The 25,079-nt window shown below is 36.2% G+C and overlaps 1 protein-coding gene across 6 annotated transcripts in view; it reads right to left on the bottom strand.

Moving 5' to 3' along the window:
- Positions 1–25,079, bottom strand: part of AFF4 (ALF transcription elongation factor 4) — a 96,033-nt gene that overhangs the window by 40,240 nt on the left and 30,714 nt on the right. For 4 of the 6 annotated variants that reach the window (XM_007106277.4, XM_028493233.2, XM_007106280.4 and 1 more), the window contains exons 2-6: positions 23,918–24,009; positions 23,322–23,448; positions 20,161–20,955; positions 18,118–18,162; positions 13,923–14,009 (exon numbers count right to left, since the gene is read on the bottom strand). In XM_007106277.4, the coding sequence (XP_007106339.1) occupies positions 13,923–14,009; positions 18,118–18,162; positions 20,161–20,955; positions 23,322–23,444 (1,050 nt within the window). In that variant the 5' untranslated portion in view covers positions 23,445–23,448; positions 23,918–24,009. Of the gene's footprint in view, positions 1–13,922; positions 14,010–18,117; positions 18,163–20,160; positions 20,956–23,321; positions 23,468–23,917; positions 24,010–25,079 lie in introns of all 6 variants that reach the window. The other 2 variants (XM_028493234.2, XM_007106278.4) reach the window with 2 other exon arrangements.

A 25,079-nucleotide genomic window follows, 5' to 3' on the forward strand; every position in this document is an offset into this window, starting at 1 on the left:
CTCCGCGACTTGTGGGATCTTCCCGGACTGGGGCATGAACCCGTGTCCCCTGCATTGGCAGGCGGACTCGCAACCACTGCGCCACCAGGGAAGCCTGACATTATTTTTAAAATCTTGTTTTCCTAGCTTGAGGCACTTACTTTTTCATTCATTAAGACATCACTTTTATTCTAAGAAGAGGGTTTAATTTATTATTATTATTTTAAATATGTTATGAAAAGATCTAATGTATTTGGGACTTGTGTGTGAAAGAGTGAGAGGGAAGAGGGGAGAGGGAGAAAGGAGTGAGGGAGGGAGGAAGGAGAGAAGAGGGAGGGAGGGAAAGAAAGGGAAGGAGGTGTCTAATTCATTTTTTTTAGCTTGAATTATGCGTTTATATAATTCAAGATAGAGAGGTACAGATACTACATTTATTTTTGATGTGATTATTTTAAAATACTAACATTGTAGTGGTTTGGGGGACTGGGTCAGAGCCAGATATTCTTCAGAATCATTATGGATTAAGCACTGCCTTTCGATAAATTATTTTCTTTTTTTTTTTTAATAAGTGAGCTAACTTCTTATGTCATTAAACAAATAATCAGTGAACTTCTGCATTAGTATAAAAGGTATCTGGGAGTGCCACACAGGTTCTCCATGAAGGAAGGAAGAGGAAAAATTATTTATACTTTAGGATTTAACTTCTGTTATATCTTTCTTTGAGTGGTACACACACACAAAAATTGCTTTTCAAGTATTTTATAACTGAAAAAGAATCTAACAATATCCTAAACTGATACTACCAGAAGCACCTGCACTTTCATCAACCTATGTATAGCTAACTTTGTACACTGCATGATTTATTCTAATATTTGTTTCTTGAATCTTTAGCTTTGCTTTCTAAGCCTGTTTCAATAGTGTTTCCTAACAAAGGAATGCATTTTAGTATGTTTTCTCTGTGTTCTCTCTGTACTGGATTTCAGTCATTTTCATTGGAGTAAAAAGACCGAGTTTTTAAACAAAGGTTACAGAACACTGGGAGAAACATCAAAAGAAGTTTTTAATAAAATTTTATTAGGCCTGATTTATGTTTAAGGACTGAACTGAATATTACATAATTCAAAATATCACCAAGTAAAAATTATGATGCTTTCAGTTTCATCAGTTACTATCTCAAGGCACTTGCTATATACACTAAAAGCAAGGTTAATGATAAACATGCATGCTCAAACTACTGTTGATAATCTGGACTTTTTTTTTTTCTTTTTTCTGCTTATGGCATCTTTGTTTCTACTTTGTAGTGGCAGATGAAGAGCTCATAACAGGAGAAGGACAATCTCAACTCTCCCATTTTCTTGTTTGGTCAGAAATGCATTTTAGTGTTATTTTCATTCAGTAGTTTCACTGCAAGTATGTCTTTTAAGCCATCTGTGCATTAGTGAAAATTAGTTGAATTAAAACCAGTTAATACAATCTGTAAAACATCTTAACCAAGCACACTTAAAACTGCAATATGACACAGCTAGGAAGAACAAATGAATGAAAACAACTCTATCAATTTTCCATACTGAAAAGACCTAAACTTCTCTTGGGATACCTCACATACCAGACATAAAATGTGACCATCTGCCATTCAGATCAAGAGACAGCAAAATGTACGTATTTGATTTTTCTTTCAAAATTAAAAAGCAAATAAATTGGGATTTTTAGAACTAAAAAATAAGAATAAACTTTTCACCCCTCACCCCCCATTCTCCAATGCACACCACACTGGGGTATATGTTTTCCACTCTGGAGACCACTGACTTACACAGCGGTAACAATAAAGATGGAGAAAAATGAATGAAATTGAAATGCATTAAAGGAATTAAAATCATTAGGACTTGGTGACAGTCTATGAGGTGTGATGAAGAGGAAAGTGACAAACATAACTCCTATAAGGTTTTCTAGCTTCACTAAGATATGGAACCGTAGAAGAGAACCATGCTTGTTTTTCTCTTTGCTTTTTGGTTGGGAGAATAATGACATCTCCTCATGTTTAACTGTGCATCCAATTAAACACTAACATGTAATTCTTTTTTCTTTCTTTTGTATTATTTCATTTCCACAACAAAATGTTTGACACACTGGCAGAACACATTTCTTCTTTTGTATTCTCTTACAGTACTCAACACAATGCCCGGAAAACTTACTTTTAATGGTAGAGGGAGAGATAGAAGAGAAAGATGAGCAACTGAAGAAACAAAGTAAATCTGGATGAGCAGTGTATAGTGGGAGACAAGGAAGAAATAGGTTAAACAACATTCAATGCTCATGAGAAGCTCAATGAAGATAAAAATTGAAAAACATTAATTGGAGTTGCCAAAATGGGCTCCTGGTGATCTTAATGGTTTTGATGAGACACTGAGAATGAAAGCAAGATCAGCTTGGACTGACGATTAAATGGAGGAAAGTATATAGACAGCAAATATGAACCACTCTTTAATAAGATTAACTCTAAAGTGGAGGAGTAGCTGGAGAACAACACAGAACAAACTGGATTTTTTTGTTGTTATTGTGTTGTTTTTAAATGGGACAGATAAAGAATGGTTAAGCAAATGATAGTGATTCACTAATAAACTAGCTCTCCAAGTCTGTTCTTAAACTCAACTTCTCACCCATGACTGTGAACTGCTCTTTCAGATCTGTTAATGGGTAGAAAATCCACTCCGTTGTGCTCCTCATCTTCCCATGTGCTTCCGGCACTCCTATACTTCCCGTTCTAATCCCGGTTGTTGTCATCTTCTCTAGGATGCCATCTCCAAATTCCCTGAATATCAAAACTTTGTCCCTTCTCTGTCCGCTCATTAGACTTAGTCCATATGGTTAGTGCACAAGGAGAATAAATACCTATTAAAGCTTCATATAAAGCTTTAAGCTATATTATACGTGAAGCTATATTCACTGAAAATTCAGAGCATGAGACAAGCTATAAAAGAGCAAAACCCTGTAAAAGCAACCCAACCAAAGCAATAATCATTAAGCAGCTGAGTTGTTTCATAAATATCTAAACACAGTTACCTGAGTATATATACCCAAGTTCAGTCAATAAACATTTACTGAATAGCTATCATGTGCCAGGAACTATTCTACACATTGACACCATCTAAATGGTTCAGTGCTGTATGTACAGCACCTAGAACACTGCCAGGGATTGTTCAGAACATACAGTGAATATGAGTAAAGGCAGTCAAAAGCTTTAGTTTGCTTGAAACTATCACTGGAAAATCTACCAACCTATCTCTAACTACACCCATTCACTCTGCTTTCCCTCCTGTGAAAAAGAATGACCTAATTGTGCTCTATTCTAAGGCCAATCTTCTCTACTTGGGCTTGAATGTCAATTCCTCTTGTGGAGATTTCCTAAGGTTACCTTTTCTCTTTCCCATATATCATTTGTTTTTCCTTTTTTACAAAATCATTTTCATCAGCATATAAATACAATAAAATGTCCTCATCTTATAAAAAATACCCCCCTGATAATATCACCATACCCTTTTGGCACCACCACATTTCTCTGCTCCCTTTTACAGACAATGCCTCAAAAGAAAATCTCTATTTATATAATCGTTGTCTCCAATACTTTTTGAGCCCACTGCAATCATTCTTTTGCTCTCACCTTTCTAACTAAAAGTGTCACCAATAAAGAATACATTGTCAGGGACTTGCTGGTGGTCCAGTGGTTAAAAATCTGCCTTCCACTGCAGGGGACGCAGGTTTGATCCCAGGTTGGGGAACTAAGATCCCACATGCCGTGGAGCAACTAAGCCTGCATGCCAGAACTACTGAGCCTTTGCGCTCTAGAGCCCGTGCACCACAACTAGAGAGAAGCCTGTGTGCCACAACAAAGAGCCCACACACCACAATGAAAGATTCCACATGCTGCTACGAAGATCCCACATGCCACAGCTTAGACCCAATGTAGCCAAATAAATAAATAAATAATTTTTAAAAAAGAATACACTGCCAAATACCATATGATATCACTTGTATATGGAATCTAAAATATGACAAAAATGAACTTACCTATGAAATAGAAACAGACTCACAGACATAAAGAACAGCCTTGTGGTTGCCAAGGAGGAGGGGGTGGGAGAGGGATGGATTGGGAGTTTGGGATTAGCAGATGCAAACTATTATATACAGAATGGATAAACAACAAGGTCCTACTGTACAGCACAGGGAACTATATTCAATATCCCACGATAAACCACAATGGAAAAGAATATGAAAAAGAATGTATATGTATGTATAACTGAATCACTGCTATACAGCAGAAATTAACACAACATCATAAATCAATTATACTTCAATAAAATTTAAAAAAATTTTTTTAAGCTGGAAAGAAAGAAAAAGCATTGCAATAAAAAATACTTTCTCGGGAATTCCCTGGTCGTCCAAGTGGTTAGGAGTCGATGCTCTCACTGCAGTGGGCTCAGGTTCAGTCCCTGGTCTGGGAAATAAGATCCCACTAGCCCTATGGTGTGACCAAAAAGACTGTAAATTTAAAAAAAACAAAAAAACCCCCACAACATTGTCAAATTTAGTATCTGAAACATAGTAAGAACTTGGTATCTGACAAAACACATAAACATATCAGGTTTACAGAGATGAAAATTAAAATATCTGAGATTAAAAATATGTCACATGGGATTAATAGCAAACTAGACAATGCAGAACAAAAGTTTACTGAACCTGAAGATACAGCAATAGAAACAACTCAAAATGAAACAACAAAAGATAAAAGATTGAGAAAAATGAAGAGCACATTACTACACTGTTGAACAACTTCAAGAGGCCCACTATACATGTAATTGGAGTCTCTAAAGAAGAGGAAAAAAGGTAAGAAGTGAGTACAGAAAAATATTTTGAGGTAGTAATAGCAAAATTTTTCCAAATATGATGAAAACTATGAACCCAAAGTTCCAAGAAGCTAAAAACAAACAAACCCAAGCACAAGAAAGATGAGGAGAATCACACCAAGACACATCATAAATGAACAACTTAAAATCAGTTGCAACCAGAATACTCTTAAAAGCAGCCAGCCAAAAAAAAAGACACATTATACACAGATGAAGAAAGAACAGCAATAAATTACTTATCAGAAACAATGCAAGCCAGAAGACAATGGATCAACATCTTCAACCTAGAAATCTATATTTAGTGAAAGTATCTTAAAAACAAAAAAGAAAAGGTGAAATAAAAATTTATTTCAGACATACAAAAGCTAAAAGCATTTATCACCAGCAAATAAGCACTATAAAGAAAAGTTAAAGAAGTCCTCCAGGTGGGAGGAAAATGATACCAGAGAGGAAATCTGGATTAACACAAAGGAAGAAAGAGCAAATGAAATGGTAACTATATGGGGAAATACAAAAGCCTTTTTTTCCTATTATTTAAATCTCTTCAAAAAATAACAGACTTTTAAAATGATTAACAATTTTGTGGGGTTTATAACTTACATGAAAGTAAATGTATGCAACAACAGATGCAGAGAAGTGAAAAACGCAAGCATAATGTTGAGAAATTTTTATATGATAGAAAAGAATGGCTTAGTATTACTTGAGATAGAGTTCAGTAAGTTAAAGATACATTCTACAAACCCTGAAGTAAGCATTCAATAACACAAGAAGTACAGCTAATAAGCCAAAAATGATACGTTATAATAAAAAATACTCAATCCAAAAAGAAGGCAAAAAGGACCAGATGGGGCAGGTAGATATCAAAAAGCAAGATGGCAGAGATAAACCCACCCATATCAATAACCACATTAAATATAAATGGACTAAATACCCCCCAAAAAGAGGAGAGTGTCAGACTGAATACAAAAAAGCTTTAGACAAAATTATGTTACCTATAAGAAATGCATTTTAAATGTAAGAACACAGGTTAAAAGTAAAGTATGGAAAAAGGTATACAACTTAACATTAATCAAAAGAAAGCTAAGTCGTTATATTAATATCAGGCAAAGTAAATTTTATAGCAAAGAATAATATCAGGATTAAAGGGAGGGAGGTCATTTCATAACGATAAGGGGCCAATTCATCTAGAGCTAACAATCCCAAATGTTTAAGCATCTAAAAGCAGAACTTGAAAAAGTAGGAATGAATAAGTAAGGACAAAGAGACAAATTCAAAGTAATAGTTAGAGATTAACTATAAATTAATAATTGGCAGAACAAGAATTAAAAAGAATAAAAACACAGAAAACTTGAATAATACCATAACTAACTTGATCTAATTGACATTTACAGGACACTCCACTTGACAACGGTACACTCTTTTCAAGGGTACACGAAACATTTACCAGAAGAGACAATATTCTGGGCCATAAAATAGTCTTAACAAATGTAAAAGGATTCAAGTCACACAAAGTATGTTCTCTGACCACAGCGGAATTAAACCACAAATCAATAACAGAAGATATATGAAAAAATCTCCAAATATTTGGAAACTAAATGACACTTCAGAATAACCCACAGAACAAAGAAGAAATCAAAGAAATCAGAAGTTTATGTTGAGGGAATTCCCTGGCGGTCCAGTGGTTAGGACTCCGTGCTTCCACTGCAGGGGAACAAGTTGGATCCCTGGTCAGGGAACTAAGATCCTGCATACCATGCATGATGTGGCCAAAACAAAACAAAACAAACACAACAAAAAAGTTATGTTGAACTGAATATAAATGAAAACATAACATATCAAAATCTCTGGGATGTAAACAAAACATTACTTAGAAGGTAGTTTATAGCATTAAAATCCTATATTAGAAAGTGAGAAAGACCTCAAATCAACAACCTTAGCTTCCAGTTTAAGAATTTTTTTAAAGGAAGTGCAAAATAAAGCAAAACAAAGCAGAACAAAAAAGTAATAAAGATCAGTGTAGAAATCAATGCAACAAAATTGTAAAACCATGCAGAGAGCGAAAAAAAGCAGTTTTTTAAAAATAAGATCAATAAAACTTACAAACCTCTAGACAGATGAAAAAGAGAGAGAAGAAACACATTACCAATAACAGGAATAAGAGAAGTGGCATCACAACAGGTTTTTAAAAGTATAATAAAAGAAAATTATCGAAAACTTTACATCAGTAAGTTTGACAACATTTGACAATGAGTGGATAAAATGGACAAATCCCTTGAAAGACACAACTGCCAAAGCAGACACAAGGAGAAATAGATAACATGATTGTAAATTCAATTTTTACAAAAGTGTCCTACAAAGCAAACTCAATACTCACAGGGCTTCACTGGTTAATTCTAGCAAACATTTGGAAGAAATAACACCAATTCTACACAAACTATTCCAGAAAATGGAGAAGAGGGTATTATGTGCCAACTCATCCCATGAGGTCAGCATTACTCTGATACCAACGCCAGACAAAGACAACAAGAAAATAAAATTACAGACCAGTATCCCTCAGGAACATAGGTGCAAAACTTCTGAAAAAAATTTTTTTTGAAAATCAAATTCAACACTACATAAAGCAGATAATACATAATGACTAACTGGAGTTTTTACCAGGAAATGTAATGTTGATTTAAAAATTTAAAGTTAACCAATGTAGTCACCATTTTACAGACAAAAGAAAGGAAAATCCTCAGACTATATCAATAAATTCAAAGAACACATTCAAAAAATCCAAAATTCATTCCTGATAAGGACTCTCAGGTAAATAAAAATAGAAGGGAACTTCCTCAACTTAATAAATGACAGCAGGCTTCCCTGGTGGCGCAGTGGTTAATGCAGGGGACACGGGTTCAATCCCTGGAATCTGCCTGCCAATGCAGGGGACACAGGTTCAATCCAAATGACAGCAGGCTTCCCTGGTGGAGCAGTGGTTAATGCAGGGGACACGGGTTCAATCCCTGGAATCTGCCTGCCAATGCAGGGGACACAGGTTCAATCCCTGGCCTGGGAAGATCCCACATGCTGCTGAGCAACTAAGCCCGTACGCCACAACTACTGAGCCTGTGCTCTAGAGCCCACGAGCCACAACTACTGGGCCTGCATGCCACAACTACCAGAGCCCACATGTGTAGAGCCCATGCTCCGCAACAAGAGAAGCCACCACATTGAGAAGCCTGCGCATCACAACGAAGAGAAGCCCCCACTCGCCACAACCAGAGAAAGCCTGTGCGCAGGAACGAAGACCCAATGCAGCCAAAAAACAAAAAACAAGATCCAGTCACAAAAGACCACATGTTGCATGACTCTATTTACATGAAATGTCCAGAATAGGCAAATCTACAGAGATATAATGTAAGATTAGTGGTTGGCTAGAGGCTGCGGGGTGGGGAGTGGGGTTGGAGGAAACAGGAGTGTGACTGCTAAAGGGTACAAGGTTTCTTTCTGGGGTGACGAAAATGTTCTAAAATAATTGCGGTGATGGTTACACAACTCTAAATATACTAAAACCCAGTGAACTGTACATTTTAAATGGATGAACTGTATGGTATGTATATTACATCTCAATGAAATAGTTACCGAAAAAAAGGAAAAGTAGCTATTAGCCAGAATTATGAACTTATATCCAAAGTCTTCTGATAAACTCAAGCTTTAACTTACAATTAACAAAGAGGTATAGCTATTAAATAACATGAGACAGAATATTAAAAAATAATTATTTAACCCAAAAGCATCTCAAGAAAGGGAACAAAGAAAGAAAAAGCTGATGGGACAAATAGAAAACAAGTAGCAAATGGAACATTTAAAGCCTACAACACTAATGGTTACATTAAAGGGAAATCTTTTGAATGTGCCAAGATTACACACTACATGGGCAGAGTAAATAAAAAATCAAGACCCAATTATATGCCAACTATAAGAAATTCACTTTAAATATAAAGGCACAAAAAGATTAAAAATAAAAGAATAGAAAATGTTAAACCATGTTAACCATAAATTCTTAAAAAGCTGGAGTGGCTTTTATATGACAAAGGAGTTGACTGTCCAACGAAATAGCACAGCAAAAGGAACCATAAACAAAATGAAAAGACAATCTACAGAATGAGAGAAAATATTGCAAACAATGCGACCAACAAGGGCTTAATTTCCAAAATATACAAACAACTCATATAACTCAACAACAAAAAAACAAACAACCCAATCAAAACATGGACAGAAGACCTAAATAGGCATTTCTCCAAAGAAGACATACAGATGGCCAACAGGCACATGAAAAGACGCTCAACATTGCTAATGATTAGAGAAATGCAAATCAAAACTACAATGAGGTACCACCACACCCCGGTCAGAATGGCCATCATTAAAAAGTCCACAAATAGGGACTTCTCTGGTGGCACAGTGGTTAAGAATCCGCCTGCCAATGCAGGTGACATGGGGTTGAGCCCTGGTCTTGGGAAGAACCCACATGCCGCGGAGCAACTAAGCCCATGTGCCACAACTACTGAGCCTGTGCTCTAGAGACTGTGAGCCACATCTACTGAGCCCTCATGCCACAACTACTGCAGCCCGCGTGCCTAGAGCCTGCAACAAAGAGAAGTCACCATAATGAGAAGGCTGCACACCGCAACAAAGAGTAGCCCCTGCTCGCCGCAACCAGAGAAAGCCCGCACACAGCAACGAAGACACAACACAGCCAATCAATCAATCAATCAATTAATTAATTAATTTTTTAAAAGTCTACAAATAACAAATGCTGGAGAGGGTGGAGAGAAAAGGGAACCCTCCTATACTGTTGGTGAGACTGTAAGTTGGTACAGCCACTATAAAAACAGTGTGGAGGTTACTCAGAAAACTAAAAATAGAATTATCATATGATCAAACAAAATAAACTTCAAAACAAGCATTAATACCAGATACATAGAGGGAAATCTTATAATGAAAAAAAGAGATCAAAATTCATCAGAAAGACACAGAAATCCTAAATGTATATGTACCTAAGGACAAAGCTCCGAAATACATGAGCCCAAAATGGACAAAACTGAAAGGAAACATACAAAACCACAAATACAGATGCAGATGTCAACACTCTCCTTTCAGTAACTGAGAGGACAAGTTGATAGAAAGTCAGTAAAAATATAGATGACTTAACCACTCTCAACCAACCATATCTAATTGACACATATAGAACATATTGGTCTGGTGCACATGTTAGAGTCACCAAGAGAGATCACTTACTAGGCCTTCAAACATTCGAATAAATTTAAAAGGACTGAAATTCTACAGCATATATTCTCTGACAAGAATGTAAATAAATTAGAAATCAGTAACAGAATAATATCTGGAAAATCCTCAAATACTTGAAAATAAAACTACATACTTCTAAGTAAAACAAAGAAGAAGTCACATAGGGAATTAGGAAATATTCTGCACTGAATGATAATAAAAACACAATATATCACTATTTGTGAGGTACATTTAAAACAGGGCTTAGAGGGAAATTGATAGTTTTATATACTTAAAACAAGAAATGTTTACAATCTATGATCTAAGCTTCCAACTTAAGAAATCAGGAGAAAAGCAAATGAAACCCAAAATAAGTAGAAAGGGACTTCTCTGGTGGAGCAGTGGTTAAGAATCTGCCTGCCAATGCAGGGGACATGGGTTTGATCCCTGATCCGGGAAGATCCCACATGCCGCGGAGCAACTAGGCCTGTGCGCCACAACTACTGAGCCTGCGCTCTAGAGCCTGTGAGCCACAACTACTGAGCCCGTGTGCCACAACTACTGGAGCCCATGCACGTAGAGCCTGTACTCCGCAACAAGAGAAGCCACTGCAACGAGAAGCCCACGCACTGCAATGAAGAGTAGCCCCCACTCACTACAACTAGAGAAAGCCCACGTGCAGCAACGAAGACCCAATGCAGCCAAAAATAAATAAATAAATAAAAATTTTTTTAAAAAAGAATCTTCAAAGTAAGTAGAAAGAAGAAGATAATCACAGTAAAAGCAAAAATCAAAGAAACAGAAAACTGAAAAAAACTAAAGGATGGTTCTTGGAAATGACCAACAAAACTGATAAATGTCTAGCTAAACAAATCAAGGAAAACAAAAAGAGAAACTACAAATCACCAATAGCAGGGAAAAAAGGACTTCACTATAGATCTTACAGACATTAAAGAGTAAGTATAGGTTATAAATAACTGTGCCAATAAATTTGACTGAAACGAACAAAATTACCAAAACTGACATAAGAAGAAATAGAAAATCTGAATAGCTCTACAGTTAATAAAGAAATTTAATTTGTAATTTAAAACCTTCCAATATAGAATACTAGGGGTACAGATAGCTTCACTGATGAATTATATTAAACATACAGGGAAGAATTAATACTAATATTTCACAAACTATTTCAGAAAATAGAGATGAAGGGAACATTTCTTTGCTCCTTTCAAGAAGCCAGCACTATCCTGATATCAAACCAAAGACATTATTAGAAAAAACAGAACAAAACTACAATCATCACCCACCCAACTCTGGCATCACCATGACCACCACACACACACTCACGGCAAAGGCCAAAATTTGAACTGATATTTCAAAGAGAAGAATGGCCAATAAGCTCATAAAGAGGTTCAACATCATTAGTCATAAGGGAAATACAAATTAAAATCAATATGAGATACCTCTACATGCCCACTAAAATGGCTAAAACTAAACAGAATGACAATAGAAAATGTAGGCAAGGATGTAGAACAAATGAAACTATCATACACTGCTGGGAAATGGGAGTGGGATATGGTAGGAGTGTGATACAATCAATTTAACACACACTTAACACATGACCCAGCAATTCTACTTTTTTCCATATAAGTCAGTATTTACCCATAAGAAAAGAAAATATAAACACACAAATGACTGTTGGTGAATGTTTATAAATACTTAATTCTTAATAGCCCAAATCTAGAAACAACCCAAATGTTCATCAACAGGTGAATGGATAAATAAATTTTGGTATTTTCATACAACAAAAATAAAAATGAACTATGAATAAAAAGGAAAAAATTACTGATATATTCAAGAACATGGAAGAATTACAAAAGTATATACTGAGCAAAAGAACGCAAATATATATGCCAAAAAAGTATACACTGTATGGAGTACATTTATATGAAATTCTAGAAAAAGCAAAACTTACCTATAGTAACATAAAATAGGTCAGCCATTGTGTGGGGCCAGCGGTGGGGGTGAGGGGGACTGGAAAGGAACTTGAGGGAACTTTGTGGGGTGACAGAAATGTTCTAATTCTTGATTAACGTAGTGGTTACACAGGTGCATATGTCTATCAAAACTGAGGCTGTACATTAAATATATGTGCATTTTTTATGTGTAAACAAAGTTGACTTAAAAAAGTAGAAGAGTGGTATGGCACACATATAGGCAGATGTGAGTGATATACCTCACATCACTCACAAAAATAAACTGGGCTAAATATAAACAAAGAAAACAAAACTGTAATCACATTAAAGGAAAAGTAAGAAGATATGTTTATGATCCTGGAGAAGGAAAAGCTGTCTTTAACAAGACATTAAAAAGCAAAAGCTTTATAGAAGAAAAAGATAAATTTATTCATCAAAATTAAAATCTTCTAGACCATAAAACTTAAAAGGGCTCTAACTGGGAGAAACATTTGCAGTATGTGGAACAAATTATTTGAATCCAGAATTCGAACAACACAAAACAAAAAAAGAAATTCTGCTGAAACTTATTCAGTGAAAAATGTAGCCCAAAAGGCAGAGGAAATAGGCCAATTCATCCACACAGAAGTTAAATGGACTAAAGATGAGGAACCTCACTAGCAATCTAGGAAATGGAATGCCATTTCCCACTCAAAAGACTGATACTTAAAATAACAAATAGTGGTGTGCATGTAAGGAATAATAGCGAATACAAGTGGGAGTACTGACTAGTACAATCACTATGGAGGGGATTTGAGAGAATATATTAACTATATACTCTCAATATCCAACAATTATACTTCTTGCTCTTTACACAAAAGAAACTCATATGCACACAAGAAGGCATGAACAAAGTTATCCACTATAGCAATGTTTACAATTTAACTTGGCAACAAGTTAAATACCAACGGGAAATGGCTAAAGTAAGATATAAAATGGATGCAGTTAAAAGAACTGAAATACCTCTATATGTAATATATTATCTATATAAAATCTCCCCCCCTCTCTCTCTCTTTCTATATATAAATAAATATATATATACATATAAAATAACATGAAAAAAAACCATGAAAAAGTCTCTAAGACCTATTGCTGACTGATGAAAAATACAGTAGACTGTATCTGTACAGAAATTAAACAAATGAGAAAATGCATGTATGTAACAATTACATGTGTGTGTAAATGCACATGAAAAGACTTGTAAACATATGTATGAAGTAGCTCTGGTGAGATGTAGGAGACAGAATATGGGGAAGACTATTATTAGGGGTCCTGCCCAAACTTTCACAAGGAGAATATATTTTTGCATTATTTGTATAAGTATAAATTAATGTAAAAAAACCAAATCTGCTGATTTTAGATGAGCTTGGAACTGCTGTCTGAGGAACATTTACCGTATGACCTAAGTATGGTTGTTGTGTCCTCTGGAAAGGAGTTCCTCATACAAACAGTTTGGGAAGCCCTTATCATCTGTGGCCTAGAATATCAGAATAGTTTGCAACAAACATTGATGACTTCTAAGTCTCTTTCCCATGTTGCCTTCAAAGATTTTCCAAGTATCTCTCAATCCAAGTTAATCTCGATTCTATGTTCTAGTTTTATTTTCTTCATAGTAATATCACTATCCAAACTTACCTATTTATTCACTTATTTATTATCTATCTCCCACTAGACTGGGAATGGCAAGATAATTCTGAATTCACATGATTTTAGTCAAGCCATTTAGACTTTTCTTACAGTATAAAGACACACTTCATTTACTTACCTTAGTTGGAAAAGGAAATTTGGAAGGTTCGGTTTTGCATGGTGTATGAATAGCCGTTAGAGGGGGAGGCCATGAATGCGTCATCTCCTGAAATGTAATTATTACAGTTTGTTTTCAAGCAGGTCAAGGATAAAAATTACACAGCTAAAAACCAGATCTGTATTATAAATGCTGGTTTCGTGATTGCTCCTCCAAAAGTATACATATTTAATCAATCAATATTAATTAAGCAGAGTCTGTGCAAGGCACTATGGGGTAGGTAATAGGAAGATAAATAGTTTACACTCTCTGGCTTCAAGGAGCTTAGAGTTAAGATGGTAAGACCTGTGAACAGTTATAGAAATCAGCCTGTAATCAAATACAAGGCTAGTAAAATGCTACTGAGGAAGAGCTTGCTGTGGGAGTGGGAGGAAGGGAATAACAGTAAGAAAAGCAGCCAGCATTTACTGCGTACCTTTAATGGGCCAGATACTGTTATTTTACATGTTTGTAACTCAACTGGTCGTCATAATGACATTATGAAGTAGATACCATTATTATCCTGACTCTATGTAGGACAAAACTGAAGCACAGAGATTAAGTTATTTACTCCAGGTCACACACTTAGTAAGTAATGGATGCAGAATTTGATCCTAGGTAGTCTGGCTACAGAGCCCATTCACTGAAAGGAAATTTTGATCAGGTGGAGGAAGTAAGAAGAGAGTTATCAAAAGTACACAAGGAGGAAGACAGACAAGAAAGGCCATAGGTCTGATTTCATTCAATGCCTTCTGTCTAATCATATGCCAAGTATGTCCAAGTAGAGGTTTGGATACAATCACAATGTATATGTTAGAGAAGCAGGAGAGAGAGAGTTATCAGACTTAGAATAAGGAGGGAGTGTTTTATCTCTGGCATTTAGTTCAAAGTAAGCCATCAAGTAGTCTGAGAAAATACAATAAATTAAAGGTGATACAACTTTTAGGAATTTACCCTATAGCTATACCTACACAGTTATGTAAAGATACATATTCAAGGGGTTCACACTTTTAAAAAATGAAAACAACCTAAATATCCAACAACAAAGGATTAGATTACCAGACATTCATACAATGGAACACCAAGCAGACAGAAAAATGAGAAAGTTACCTACTGAAATAAAATGATATCCATAGTTACTGTTAAGTGGCAAATACAAATCATAGTGTATATCCTCGTAAACGTTTATTGATGAAAAAATCTCTGGAAGACAGTTAACAGTGGCTACCTCTGGACAACAGAATGACTGAAGGCGGAAGAGACAAGGGCACTTGATGTAGCTTCTACCACTTCAATCTCCTGAAACAGCCACCTGCACTAAACTGGCTCTTTATCCTCTTACAAGGCTTTATTTTTTAATAGCATTTCACTTTCTGAAGTAATTGTATATAATTGATTATTTCCTACATCCTGCTCAAGAATGTCAGCTCAAAGAGTGCAACACTATCACTATTATCACCACTACGTCCCTAGTGCTTGACACACAGCAGGTACTCAATTAGTAAGCTTTGAATTAATACATCATTTTTACAATAAACATATATTACTTTTAGACTAAAAAAACTTTTTTTCCTTTAAGTTCGTGATGGGGTTCCCAGAAACAATATGACTACAAATATCAAGAAAACACGAAGGGGGACTTCCCTGGTGGCACAGTGGTTAAGAATCTGCCTGCCAATGCAGGGGACATGGGTTTGATCCCTGGTCTGGGAAGATCCCACATGCTGCGGAGCAACTAAGCTTGTGCGCCACAACTACTGAGCCTGCGCTCTAGAGCCCATGCACCCTAGGGCCTGCATGCTGCAACTACTGAAGCCCGAGCACCTAGAGCCTGTGCTCCGCAACAAGAGAAGCCACCACCATGAGAAGCCCACGCACCACAACGAAGAGTAGCCCCTGCTCGCCACAACTAGAGAAAGCCTGCATACAGCAACAAAGACCCAACACAGCCCTCCCCCAAAAAAAAGAAGAAAAAAAAAGAAAACATGAAGGGAATGTAGACCTGAACTTCCTTGCACACTGTATATAGGGGAAGGGAAAAGAAACAGAAATTCATACGCCCCAGGTTTTCAATGTTGGCATTTTACACCTCAAATACCAAAATACTCTCAATAGAAAATCTATTTAACTCCCTACCATCAAATGACTGAGCACCTATTACACCCAAGGCCATGTGCCAAGTCCTGCATATACATAAAATGTAGAATAAATGGTCAGTAACATCAAAGATATAATTAAATATAAGAAAATCTAAGATTCTTCCAGGTATTAAAGTGCCATGCGTTTTTGAGGATTTAGGAGTAAAGACATATGCTCCCTTAAACTTTTTATGTACATGGCAACTGAAAAATGAATGCAATATGAGTTATCACTGTGGTCTGACAGCCTGATACAGGGGTAATAAGGATTTCAGTGGTATTCTAAGAAAAAACAGAATCTATGTATAACTGAAGAGGAAGGAGAAACACATTCCATGAAAGTTTACTTTACAAAGATGAAAGAGCACGAAAGTGTATGGCTTAGGGAAACCAGTTTGGCAAAAGTGGCCAATCAATGGTGCGAGAGGGTGAAACTGGCCTGTGGACAGCCTAACATTTAAAATGTTAAATTTGCACACTATTCTTTCTACGGGCCTTAGAGAGCCACTGAAAACTTCTAAGAAGGATATCACTTCATGAAGACAAAGGATTAGAGCAAATAATCTGGCAGCAATACAGAAGACAGGGGAGCAGGGAGACTCTGGAGACAGAAAGGCAGAGTGAGGAATGTATATTACAATTACTGAAGCTCAAAGTGGCAGAAATGTAAATGAAGGAATGAACATTTTCAAGGAATTTTCAAAGTCTACATGAAGTTTTTGTGATTAAATAGAACATGAGAGAAAGAGATGGAAAATAACTAGGATTCTACACTTATAAGCAAGGGAGAATGGTGATACTACTAACAGAAGTTAACTCTGATAAATATGGCTTTAGACATGTTGAGTCTGAAGAAGCAGGGAGAAATCCAAATGGAGACCCAGCTAAGAAGCAATTAAGAGACACAAACCAAAACCCAAAGGAGGCCAAAGCAGGAAAGACCGAATAGCTGTCTAACAGATAAATCCCAAAGGATGGAGGAAAATCACATCAAAGAGGAGAAAGAAAAGAGGAGAGGCTAGACAATGCACCCATATTTAAGAGATAAGAGAAGACACAAGTGTTCCCAAAGGGCAGAGAATGTGAGACAAGAAAGGTGTGTGGAAAATAAAAACAGTGAAGCATAACAACAGTCAAGGAAGAAAGAATGATGTTTTCGGAAGAAAAAAATAAAAATTCTTTAAAACAGCAGAAAGAACTCAAATGAAGCCTCTGATGACATGGAAGATAATGACCTTGGAGAAACAAGTTCAGCAGAATGGTAGAAGTAAAAGAGATTTTAAAAGGCTAAAGGAAGGAAGGAGAAAATAAAGTGGAAGCAGCCAATGCAAGTAGTCTTTCAAAAGTATCCATAGTGAAATACAAGTACAGACACAAAAATTCAAGAGTGTACACAAAAAATACAATTAATATGTGACTGATGGTTTTTGTCTATTGAGCCAAAAGCAGTCACTGTCACTTAGTTCACTGGACTTTCTCTTTTTCCAAAGGACAACGTTTTTTTTTCCCAACAGAAGAATGTACTCTTTGGTCACGTGTCAAGTTTAAACATATTCCATTAAACACTCAAAATGTGTAGTATTCAGAGAAGATCTTTCATCGTAGGATTTGACCAGTATATACAGATGAGCTACAAAACAAGCTATTTTCAACACAATGGTTTGACTGATAACTACTGAGATTTTTAGTACTTCAAATTATTAACCGATAAACCTGAGAAGGTACAGTTTATATTTGGTTTCTTCCTCTTTTCAAAGCAAGCTGTTAAGACTAGAGTTTGTTTTTACTTACAAAACAAAAAAACAAACAAAAAAACCCCAGCTTTTTGAGGGCAAATAGTAAACAAACCAAGTGATTTAGAACTTAAGTATGAATATAAGTAGAACAGAGTCAGTTATTTTTGATGGCCATAACCAGGTTAAACATGTAAGCAATCTGCTGCAGTTTCAGATACTTTGTGAAATACAAGGGGAAGGAGGGTAAGAGGGTACCAAAGCATCATAATTAAAGAGACTAAAACTATTTTTTAAAAAACTTACTTTAAGAATTTCATCCACACAGCTCACATCACCAGAAGCAGATGCCTAAAGAAAGAGGAAAAGAAACACACATTAGATCTGGAGTCATTTCTTATTAGATTTTCATCATTTGTTACACAGCTTTAACATTATTAGAAATGAGATTAAAATTAAAGGCATATTTAGTATCCCACTACTCTAAGTCAGAACACTAATTAGAATCTTTGGACTAATTTCCTTAAAAACAAATTTTCAAGCAGTAAAAAAATTTTAATCACCAAGCTGTACATGACTGGAAGAACTTTATATTTAAAAAAATTTTTTTAATTAATTAATTTACTTTGGCTGCGTTGGGTCTTCGTTGCTGCCCGCAGGCTTTCTCTCGTTGCGGAGAGTGGGGTCTGCTCTTCGTTGCGGTGCGCAGGCTTCTCATTGTCGTGGCTTCTCTTGTTGCAGAGCACGGGCTTGAGGCACGCAGTCTTCAGTAGTTGTGGCAGGCGGGCTCAGTAGCTGTGGCGCACGGGCTTAGTTGCTCCGCGTCATGTGGGATCTTCCCAAGACTAGGGCTTGACCCGTGTCCCCTGCATTGGCAGGCGGATTCTTAACCACTGCGCCACCAGGGAAGTCCCAAGATAAGATTTCTTAAAAAAAAATTTTAAGGACTTCCCTGGTGGCGCAGTGGTTAAGAGTCCGCCTGCCAATGCAGGGGACATGGGTTCGAGTCCTGGTCCGGGAAGATCCCACATGCCGCGGAGCAACTAAGCCCGTGCGCCACAACTACTGAGCCTCCGCTCTAGAGCCCGTGTGCCACAACTACTGAGTCTACACGCCCAGAGCCCACGCTCCAAAACAAGAGAAGCTACCACAATGAGAAGCCCGTGCACCGCAACGAAGAGTAGCCCCGGCTCGCGGCAACAAAGACCCAACGCAGCCAAAAAGGAAAAAGAAATCTTATCTTTCTTACACTTGGATTAGAAATAATTTTTAAAATGTACTTTTTTCAGGTGAACAATTTGTCAAAAATTTAAAAGCTGGTTTATATACAAAATATACCATGGTACTGAGATCATCATTTTACATAAATAACAAACGGAAGGAAACCAGTATTATTGAAAGATTAGTTGTCTGGAACATGCTGGACATTTTACATAGTATTTCTTAAATCTCTAAAGTTAATTTTATTCTGAAGTACAAACAGGAACTGAAGAGCTACAGTGAAGTCTAACTCTAAGGATCATGTTATATTGTTTGAAGAAAGAACAAGTTACCACTTTACTGTTCTCTTGAGAGGAGTAATTAGATGACAAATGCTACAAACAATGAGTTTCCCAAGGCCACAAGAAAGATTTTAAAATGTCCTTAAGACAGCATTTTACCTATTCCTGATCCCTTCCCCCACCGTTTTAAGCTATGATTTTCAGCTACTGATATTACTTAAAATATTTTTTATTGCAAAAACTAGATTAAAAGATAAAATTTCAGCTATTTCACAACAAATGTTCACTTCTTTGGTTATTCTGAATAGCATGTTTTGGTACATAGTTATAAATACTGTAAATTTCAAACCACCATTGTGCCTGGAGCAGCTGCCTCAAACCTTTAAGTGTAACCAGAGAAAAGGATCATGGCATCCAAACCGTAAAACATTACCATCTTCATGTATCCAAAAAAGTTCCAACATTCTCCACAACGAACCATGCCCACATCTCATTGATTAAGTATCACAATGAGAACAGAAGTAATTTTTTTAAAAACAAAAGAACACAAGATGTATTATTCCATAAAATCAAAATGAGGAAATCTAAGGTATTGATAGACCATGTTTTAATTCTATAACTGACTTATCATTTTAATATTTGAGAACAATGAATGACATTTTCTCTACTGCTCAAGAGAGGTAGCTAAGAGCTCTACGGATTCACTTGGGAGTCAATCACAAGTCTTTCCTTAAACTTTTACATTCCTTACTATTAAGACAAAGAGACAGTTCAAGTTCAAAAATAATTTCAGGGTGAATTGCTTCATATAGTTACAATGTTAAAAAGCTCTAAATGTGTGACTTACATCCAATGGTTGGGAAGGTATTTTCAGCTTGGTGAGATGAGCTTTGCTGCTGGGCTTTAGTTCAGTCATACTGTTGCCATGAGATTGGCTGCTGTAGTGTTCAGAGGACAGTTTTGGTTCCATGGATTCCTGTCCATCCATAGGCCGCACATAGGCAGTGGGTTTCTGTAACATTGAACTGGACTTTGACATCAATGAAGGTGGGAAAGACTGATTTGAGTGCTGCCCACTTGAAAAAGGTACACGGGAAGGAGAATCCCAGTTTGCATCAGGGTCCCGAGGTGATTTGGAACGCTGATGTTCCTTGCTATGGTGATCATTCCCATGAGACCTGGAATGACTGGAACTTAATGAAGAAACAGCCTGGGGTTTTCCAGGGCTGGAAGAGCGCGATTTGGAGTGTTCTGATCCATGCTGGCCTTTTTTCCGGCTACTGCTCCCACCACTGCTGTATGAGTCACGGTCATGCCTCTGGCCACTGCTATTAGCGCCACTACTGGCACCTGCACTGGCCCGCTGGCTACTGTGTCCACTCTGTAAGCCTGAGGACCGTTTCTGAGACTGAGAAGTGCTGGGTGCAGGTCCTACTGGAGTCCATTTGCTACTCTGATGAGAGCTCCCATGTCTCTGTTCAAAGAAATTTGGGTTAGATTTTTCATCTGCTGTCGGCGGTACTGTAGGCTTGGGAATTGCAACAAGCTTTGGTATAGATCTGTCTCCTATGAAATCCTTCATTTCATCGTAGTTTCCAAGCATACTCTGAATACGACTTGACAGCTTATCTTCTTTGCTAGTCTATAAAAAAAATTGTAAAATAAAATTATAAAATTAGCAAAACTAGAAATAAAAGATGCTTCTAAACTAACTTTACAAACTTCAAATGGAACGGGACTTTTCAAAAGGAAGTCTCATCTCATATCTTAAGGTTAAAATCTCAAAACAAACTCCAAATATATATATATTTTTTATGGTGAAAAAAATGAACTGAAAGTGAAAAACCTTGTGTTAAAACACAAATATCCTAGAGGACACTGAGAAATATACACAATAGACTACCGGAGATTTTTTAAAAATCCAAATTTCACCAATAAATATATTGGAACCGTAGTAAAATCTTTTGAAGAGCAGGAAAATTATGCCTTTATGTAATTAAGTTCCAAGTCACAGATTAGCCAATTACGCACATGTTGGCAGTCTAGGAAAACATCATATTCCTTATAATTCAATGTTATAGTTAGAGGCAGAAATAAAAACTTAGTTAAACAAAGTTATACGCAAATGACTTTTTAGAATTCCTTCTGTTACTGTGACTCAACAAGTTAATAAAAATCAACAACAAATTATGCATGGAAAATCCAGTAATAAAGTTTTAAATCTTGGCTATTAATTCTGACCATCAAATGCTCCAACTTTTGAAGTCAATAATACATACTTTAAGTTTCAAGAATTATTCTTGAATAATAAGGTCCAAGATGTCTACAAGCTTTAGGACTCTTTTGTATTCATATACATGAAAGAAAAAAAGTTTACTGATTACATTAAAAGGGAAATCAAGGGCTTCCCTAGTGGCGCAGTGGTTGAGAGTCCGCCTGCCAATGCAGGGGACACAGGTTTGTGCCCCGGTCTAAGATCCCACATGCCGCGGAGCGGCTGGGCCCGTGAGCCATGGCTGCTGAGCCTGTGCTCCGCAACAGAAGAGGTCACAACAGTGAGAGGCCCACGTACCGAAAAAAAGGGAAATCAAGACTTTGAAACAAACAGAAAAGCCTGAACCACCACTATTTATTTTGAGGTTGGCAGCAATCAGTAATGACTTTAGATTATTTGAAAATCAGTCTGAGAGGTAAATCTAGAGCAATTTATTGACAACATCAAGATCAGAAATCAAATCCAATTCATTACAATGTAATTACAAAATAAATTGTAATATGATTCAAAGATTTTGGACCAAACTCCTGTTCTTTTTCAAAATGTCTTTAATCCCAAAGTTTTGTGTTACACTCATAAATGATGTCAGTATAACTGCCCTTCATTGGACAATCCTTATAAGCTCTGAATAAATGGTCTTTTATAGAGCTCCCAAATGGTTTCTACAAACACCAAATGTTATAAAGGTAAACCCAGGATATGTCGTTACATTCGCATTTCGTCAGAAAAAAGTCTAACACACTCTCAATCTCATACTATAAAGCCAACAGTGGTCACTAGTGCTACAATACATAGTATTACAACTATTATACACAGTACAAGCCTTTAAATTGTAATAATACTTCCAATGAAATCCAAAGCCAAATCAAATATTAGAGAGACATTTGTGGCCACTACAGCTATAATAGAGTCATCAGATTCAGTGTTTTATGTAATCCCAAATCAAGTACAATGCTAGTTATAAAAAAAAAAAGCAATTAGTTCAATTTATTGAACACGTCTGATAACATGCTTTAATCTAAATTTGATATTGTTAATTAAGCATTAAACATATAGAAAATCAGAGAATTTAGTATATGATAAAAGGAAAAGAATCAGATTGATGCTGAAGACACATTTATTCAAACTTACTAATAATCTCTGAAACTTCGTAAACTAAGTAAGCAAATGGCAAGAAATAGGGAGAAACAAAAGAATCTATGAAATATTTGTCTTTGATGTTATACCAGAATGGTATACCAGAATACCAGAGCCAAGGAAACAGTAGACAATGCACAGTGATTCACAAACTTTTAATTTAATTCAAGGTTCAGAAAGGTGAAATGCCTGCTCAGGGTTAGTGGTAGAGCCAGGAATACAGATATGAATGTTTGAGCTACTCCAGACCATATTTCAAGAGTATAGGGTAGCAACAGGGGTGGGGGTGGGGGGTTGTGAGGATGACTTTAGGGCACTAGTGATGCTGTAGTTCTTGTTTTGGGTACTAATTATGTGAGGCTGCTCATGTGGTGAAAATTCTTTCATTTGTAACACTTACTTTGTGTACTTTTCTATAGTATGTTATACTGCAATGAAAAGTTTACATCAAAAAAGTATATTCTATTACGAGAAAAGGAAAAACTGTTAAAAGGTGTAACATAATAACTCTTTCTAATATAAACACTCAAGTTTAAAAATTTTAGAAGCAAAAAATGTTATGTTACAGGGGAAAAAACATTCAACGGACAACTTACAACTTTGTATGGCTCAGCAAAGAGAGGAGAGCTAGGTGGGAAGGCGTCGTCCCCCTGCTGAATTTCTTGATTCCGCCTTTCCCGTTCTTTCATACGCAGCACATTCCGGTCTTCACGGTTCATGTTGCTACGAAGAGAAACACAACCTTTAGATCACAAAAAGAAAAGGAAAAATTAAATGTTCTGTACTCATTTTGTCAGTTTAACGCTTCAATCGGAGATTCCCTTTCAACTTTCAAGTAATCACAGGCATTAGTACTGAAGTTGGGTTTTGGCAACGGTTTTATCAACTAAACCGACAGTGTCTTCCACAACTATCCAGACAGGAAACACTAGCCCAGAATATTAGGATCCACCCCACTGAAATACTTAACCTTATGAATTTTTACGTGTTCTGCTAGCTAAAAGTCAACTAAAACTTCTATATTCAGAGGGAAAGTAGTACTTAAACCCATAATTCTTAATATTTCCTATAAGCCTTCTGTGGTTTCCTCTTCAGAAATCTAGCTATTCTTTGCCATTAGAGGCACACAACCCACTCCCACCTACCACCCTCTCCCCCCAGGGTCCAGTGCTTTTCTCTACTTTGCATCTACCTTATCTTGATTTCTTTTTGTCCCAAACACAGCTTCCTTGGTGTCCATCCTTATGGCAGTTTGACCTCAGCTTTGCTGTTGCTCTAGATTCCCTAAAAAACGACATTTCTGCTCTAAATACATTAATATTTCAATTAGCACCTCAATAAATGGCAAAACTGAGGCTTTCAGCAATAGAATCTAAAATTAACTTGGGTTAGTAACAGTAGTCGAAATTGTATGGAAAAAGAAAAAGTCTTTTGGGAAAAAGGGTAAATGAGGGTGTCATTTCTATAATCATGACAGTATGTTGTCATACTGTTGTCACTAAGAACAAACCAAGGAAAATAGTTTATTTATAGCAGCAGGAATTTTGGTTAAATAGATAATGAAAAATGTTGTCAACACACTTTTCCCAGGAGATAGATTTAATCATCTGTCCTGGTTATGTTTTGTTTTGTTTTGAAAGTCCTGTTGGAGGCCAAAGGGAAAAAACAGGTTATACTGTGGAGTATTTCCAGCCTTATGATTCATAAATCAAATCAAATCAGAAAATTAAAGTCAATCAAGAGTGGGGGAAACTATAATCATAAAATGAGAATGGACAGCAAAACCAATATATTCTTGAGGACTTTTATAAGTACAAATAAACATTCAAAGATAAAACATCCTGATTTGCACAGTTTAATATCATGCAAATAAAGCAATTTAGTGTTTAAAAAAATGTTCTAAGTGTCCAAATGTGTATTCAAGTTCTTTCTTATATGCACAATTTTCTAATAAATTTATAAAAAAATACAAACTCTTTTGAGGTTATGGAAATACTGTGTGCTTGCTTTGGTCTCCCATCAGAACCACAAAAAGTATTTGATTCTTTCTTTAATAAATACCATAAAACATCTACACTTTGGTACTCAAAAATAAAAACAAAGAACATCTATTATCCTCCAGCACACCTGAACCAACTAATAACTGTATATCACCAATAATCAGGTTTCAAATAGACCTCTAGAGCTATGGTGCTGCAACATACAAACTTATCTGTATCTGTTAGGGTCTATGTTAACAAGCAATTTCCTTATGTTTCCCTAAATTTAATTCTTGAAAGATCAGAAAACAACAGAAATGCCTTATTTAAACTATGATTTAATTTTATGTATTCAACAGCACTAAAATAATCATG

Source organism: Physeter macrocephalus, chromosome 8, assembly GCF_002837175.3.
Source record: "Physeter macrocephalus isolate SW-GA chromosome 8, ASM283717v5, whole genome shotgun sequence".
In the NCBI taxonomy this organism is placed as follows: Eukaryota; Metazoa; Chordata; class Mammalia; order Artiodactyla; family Physeteridae; genus Physeter; species Physeter macrocephalus.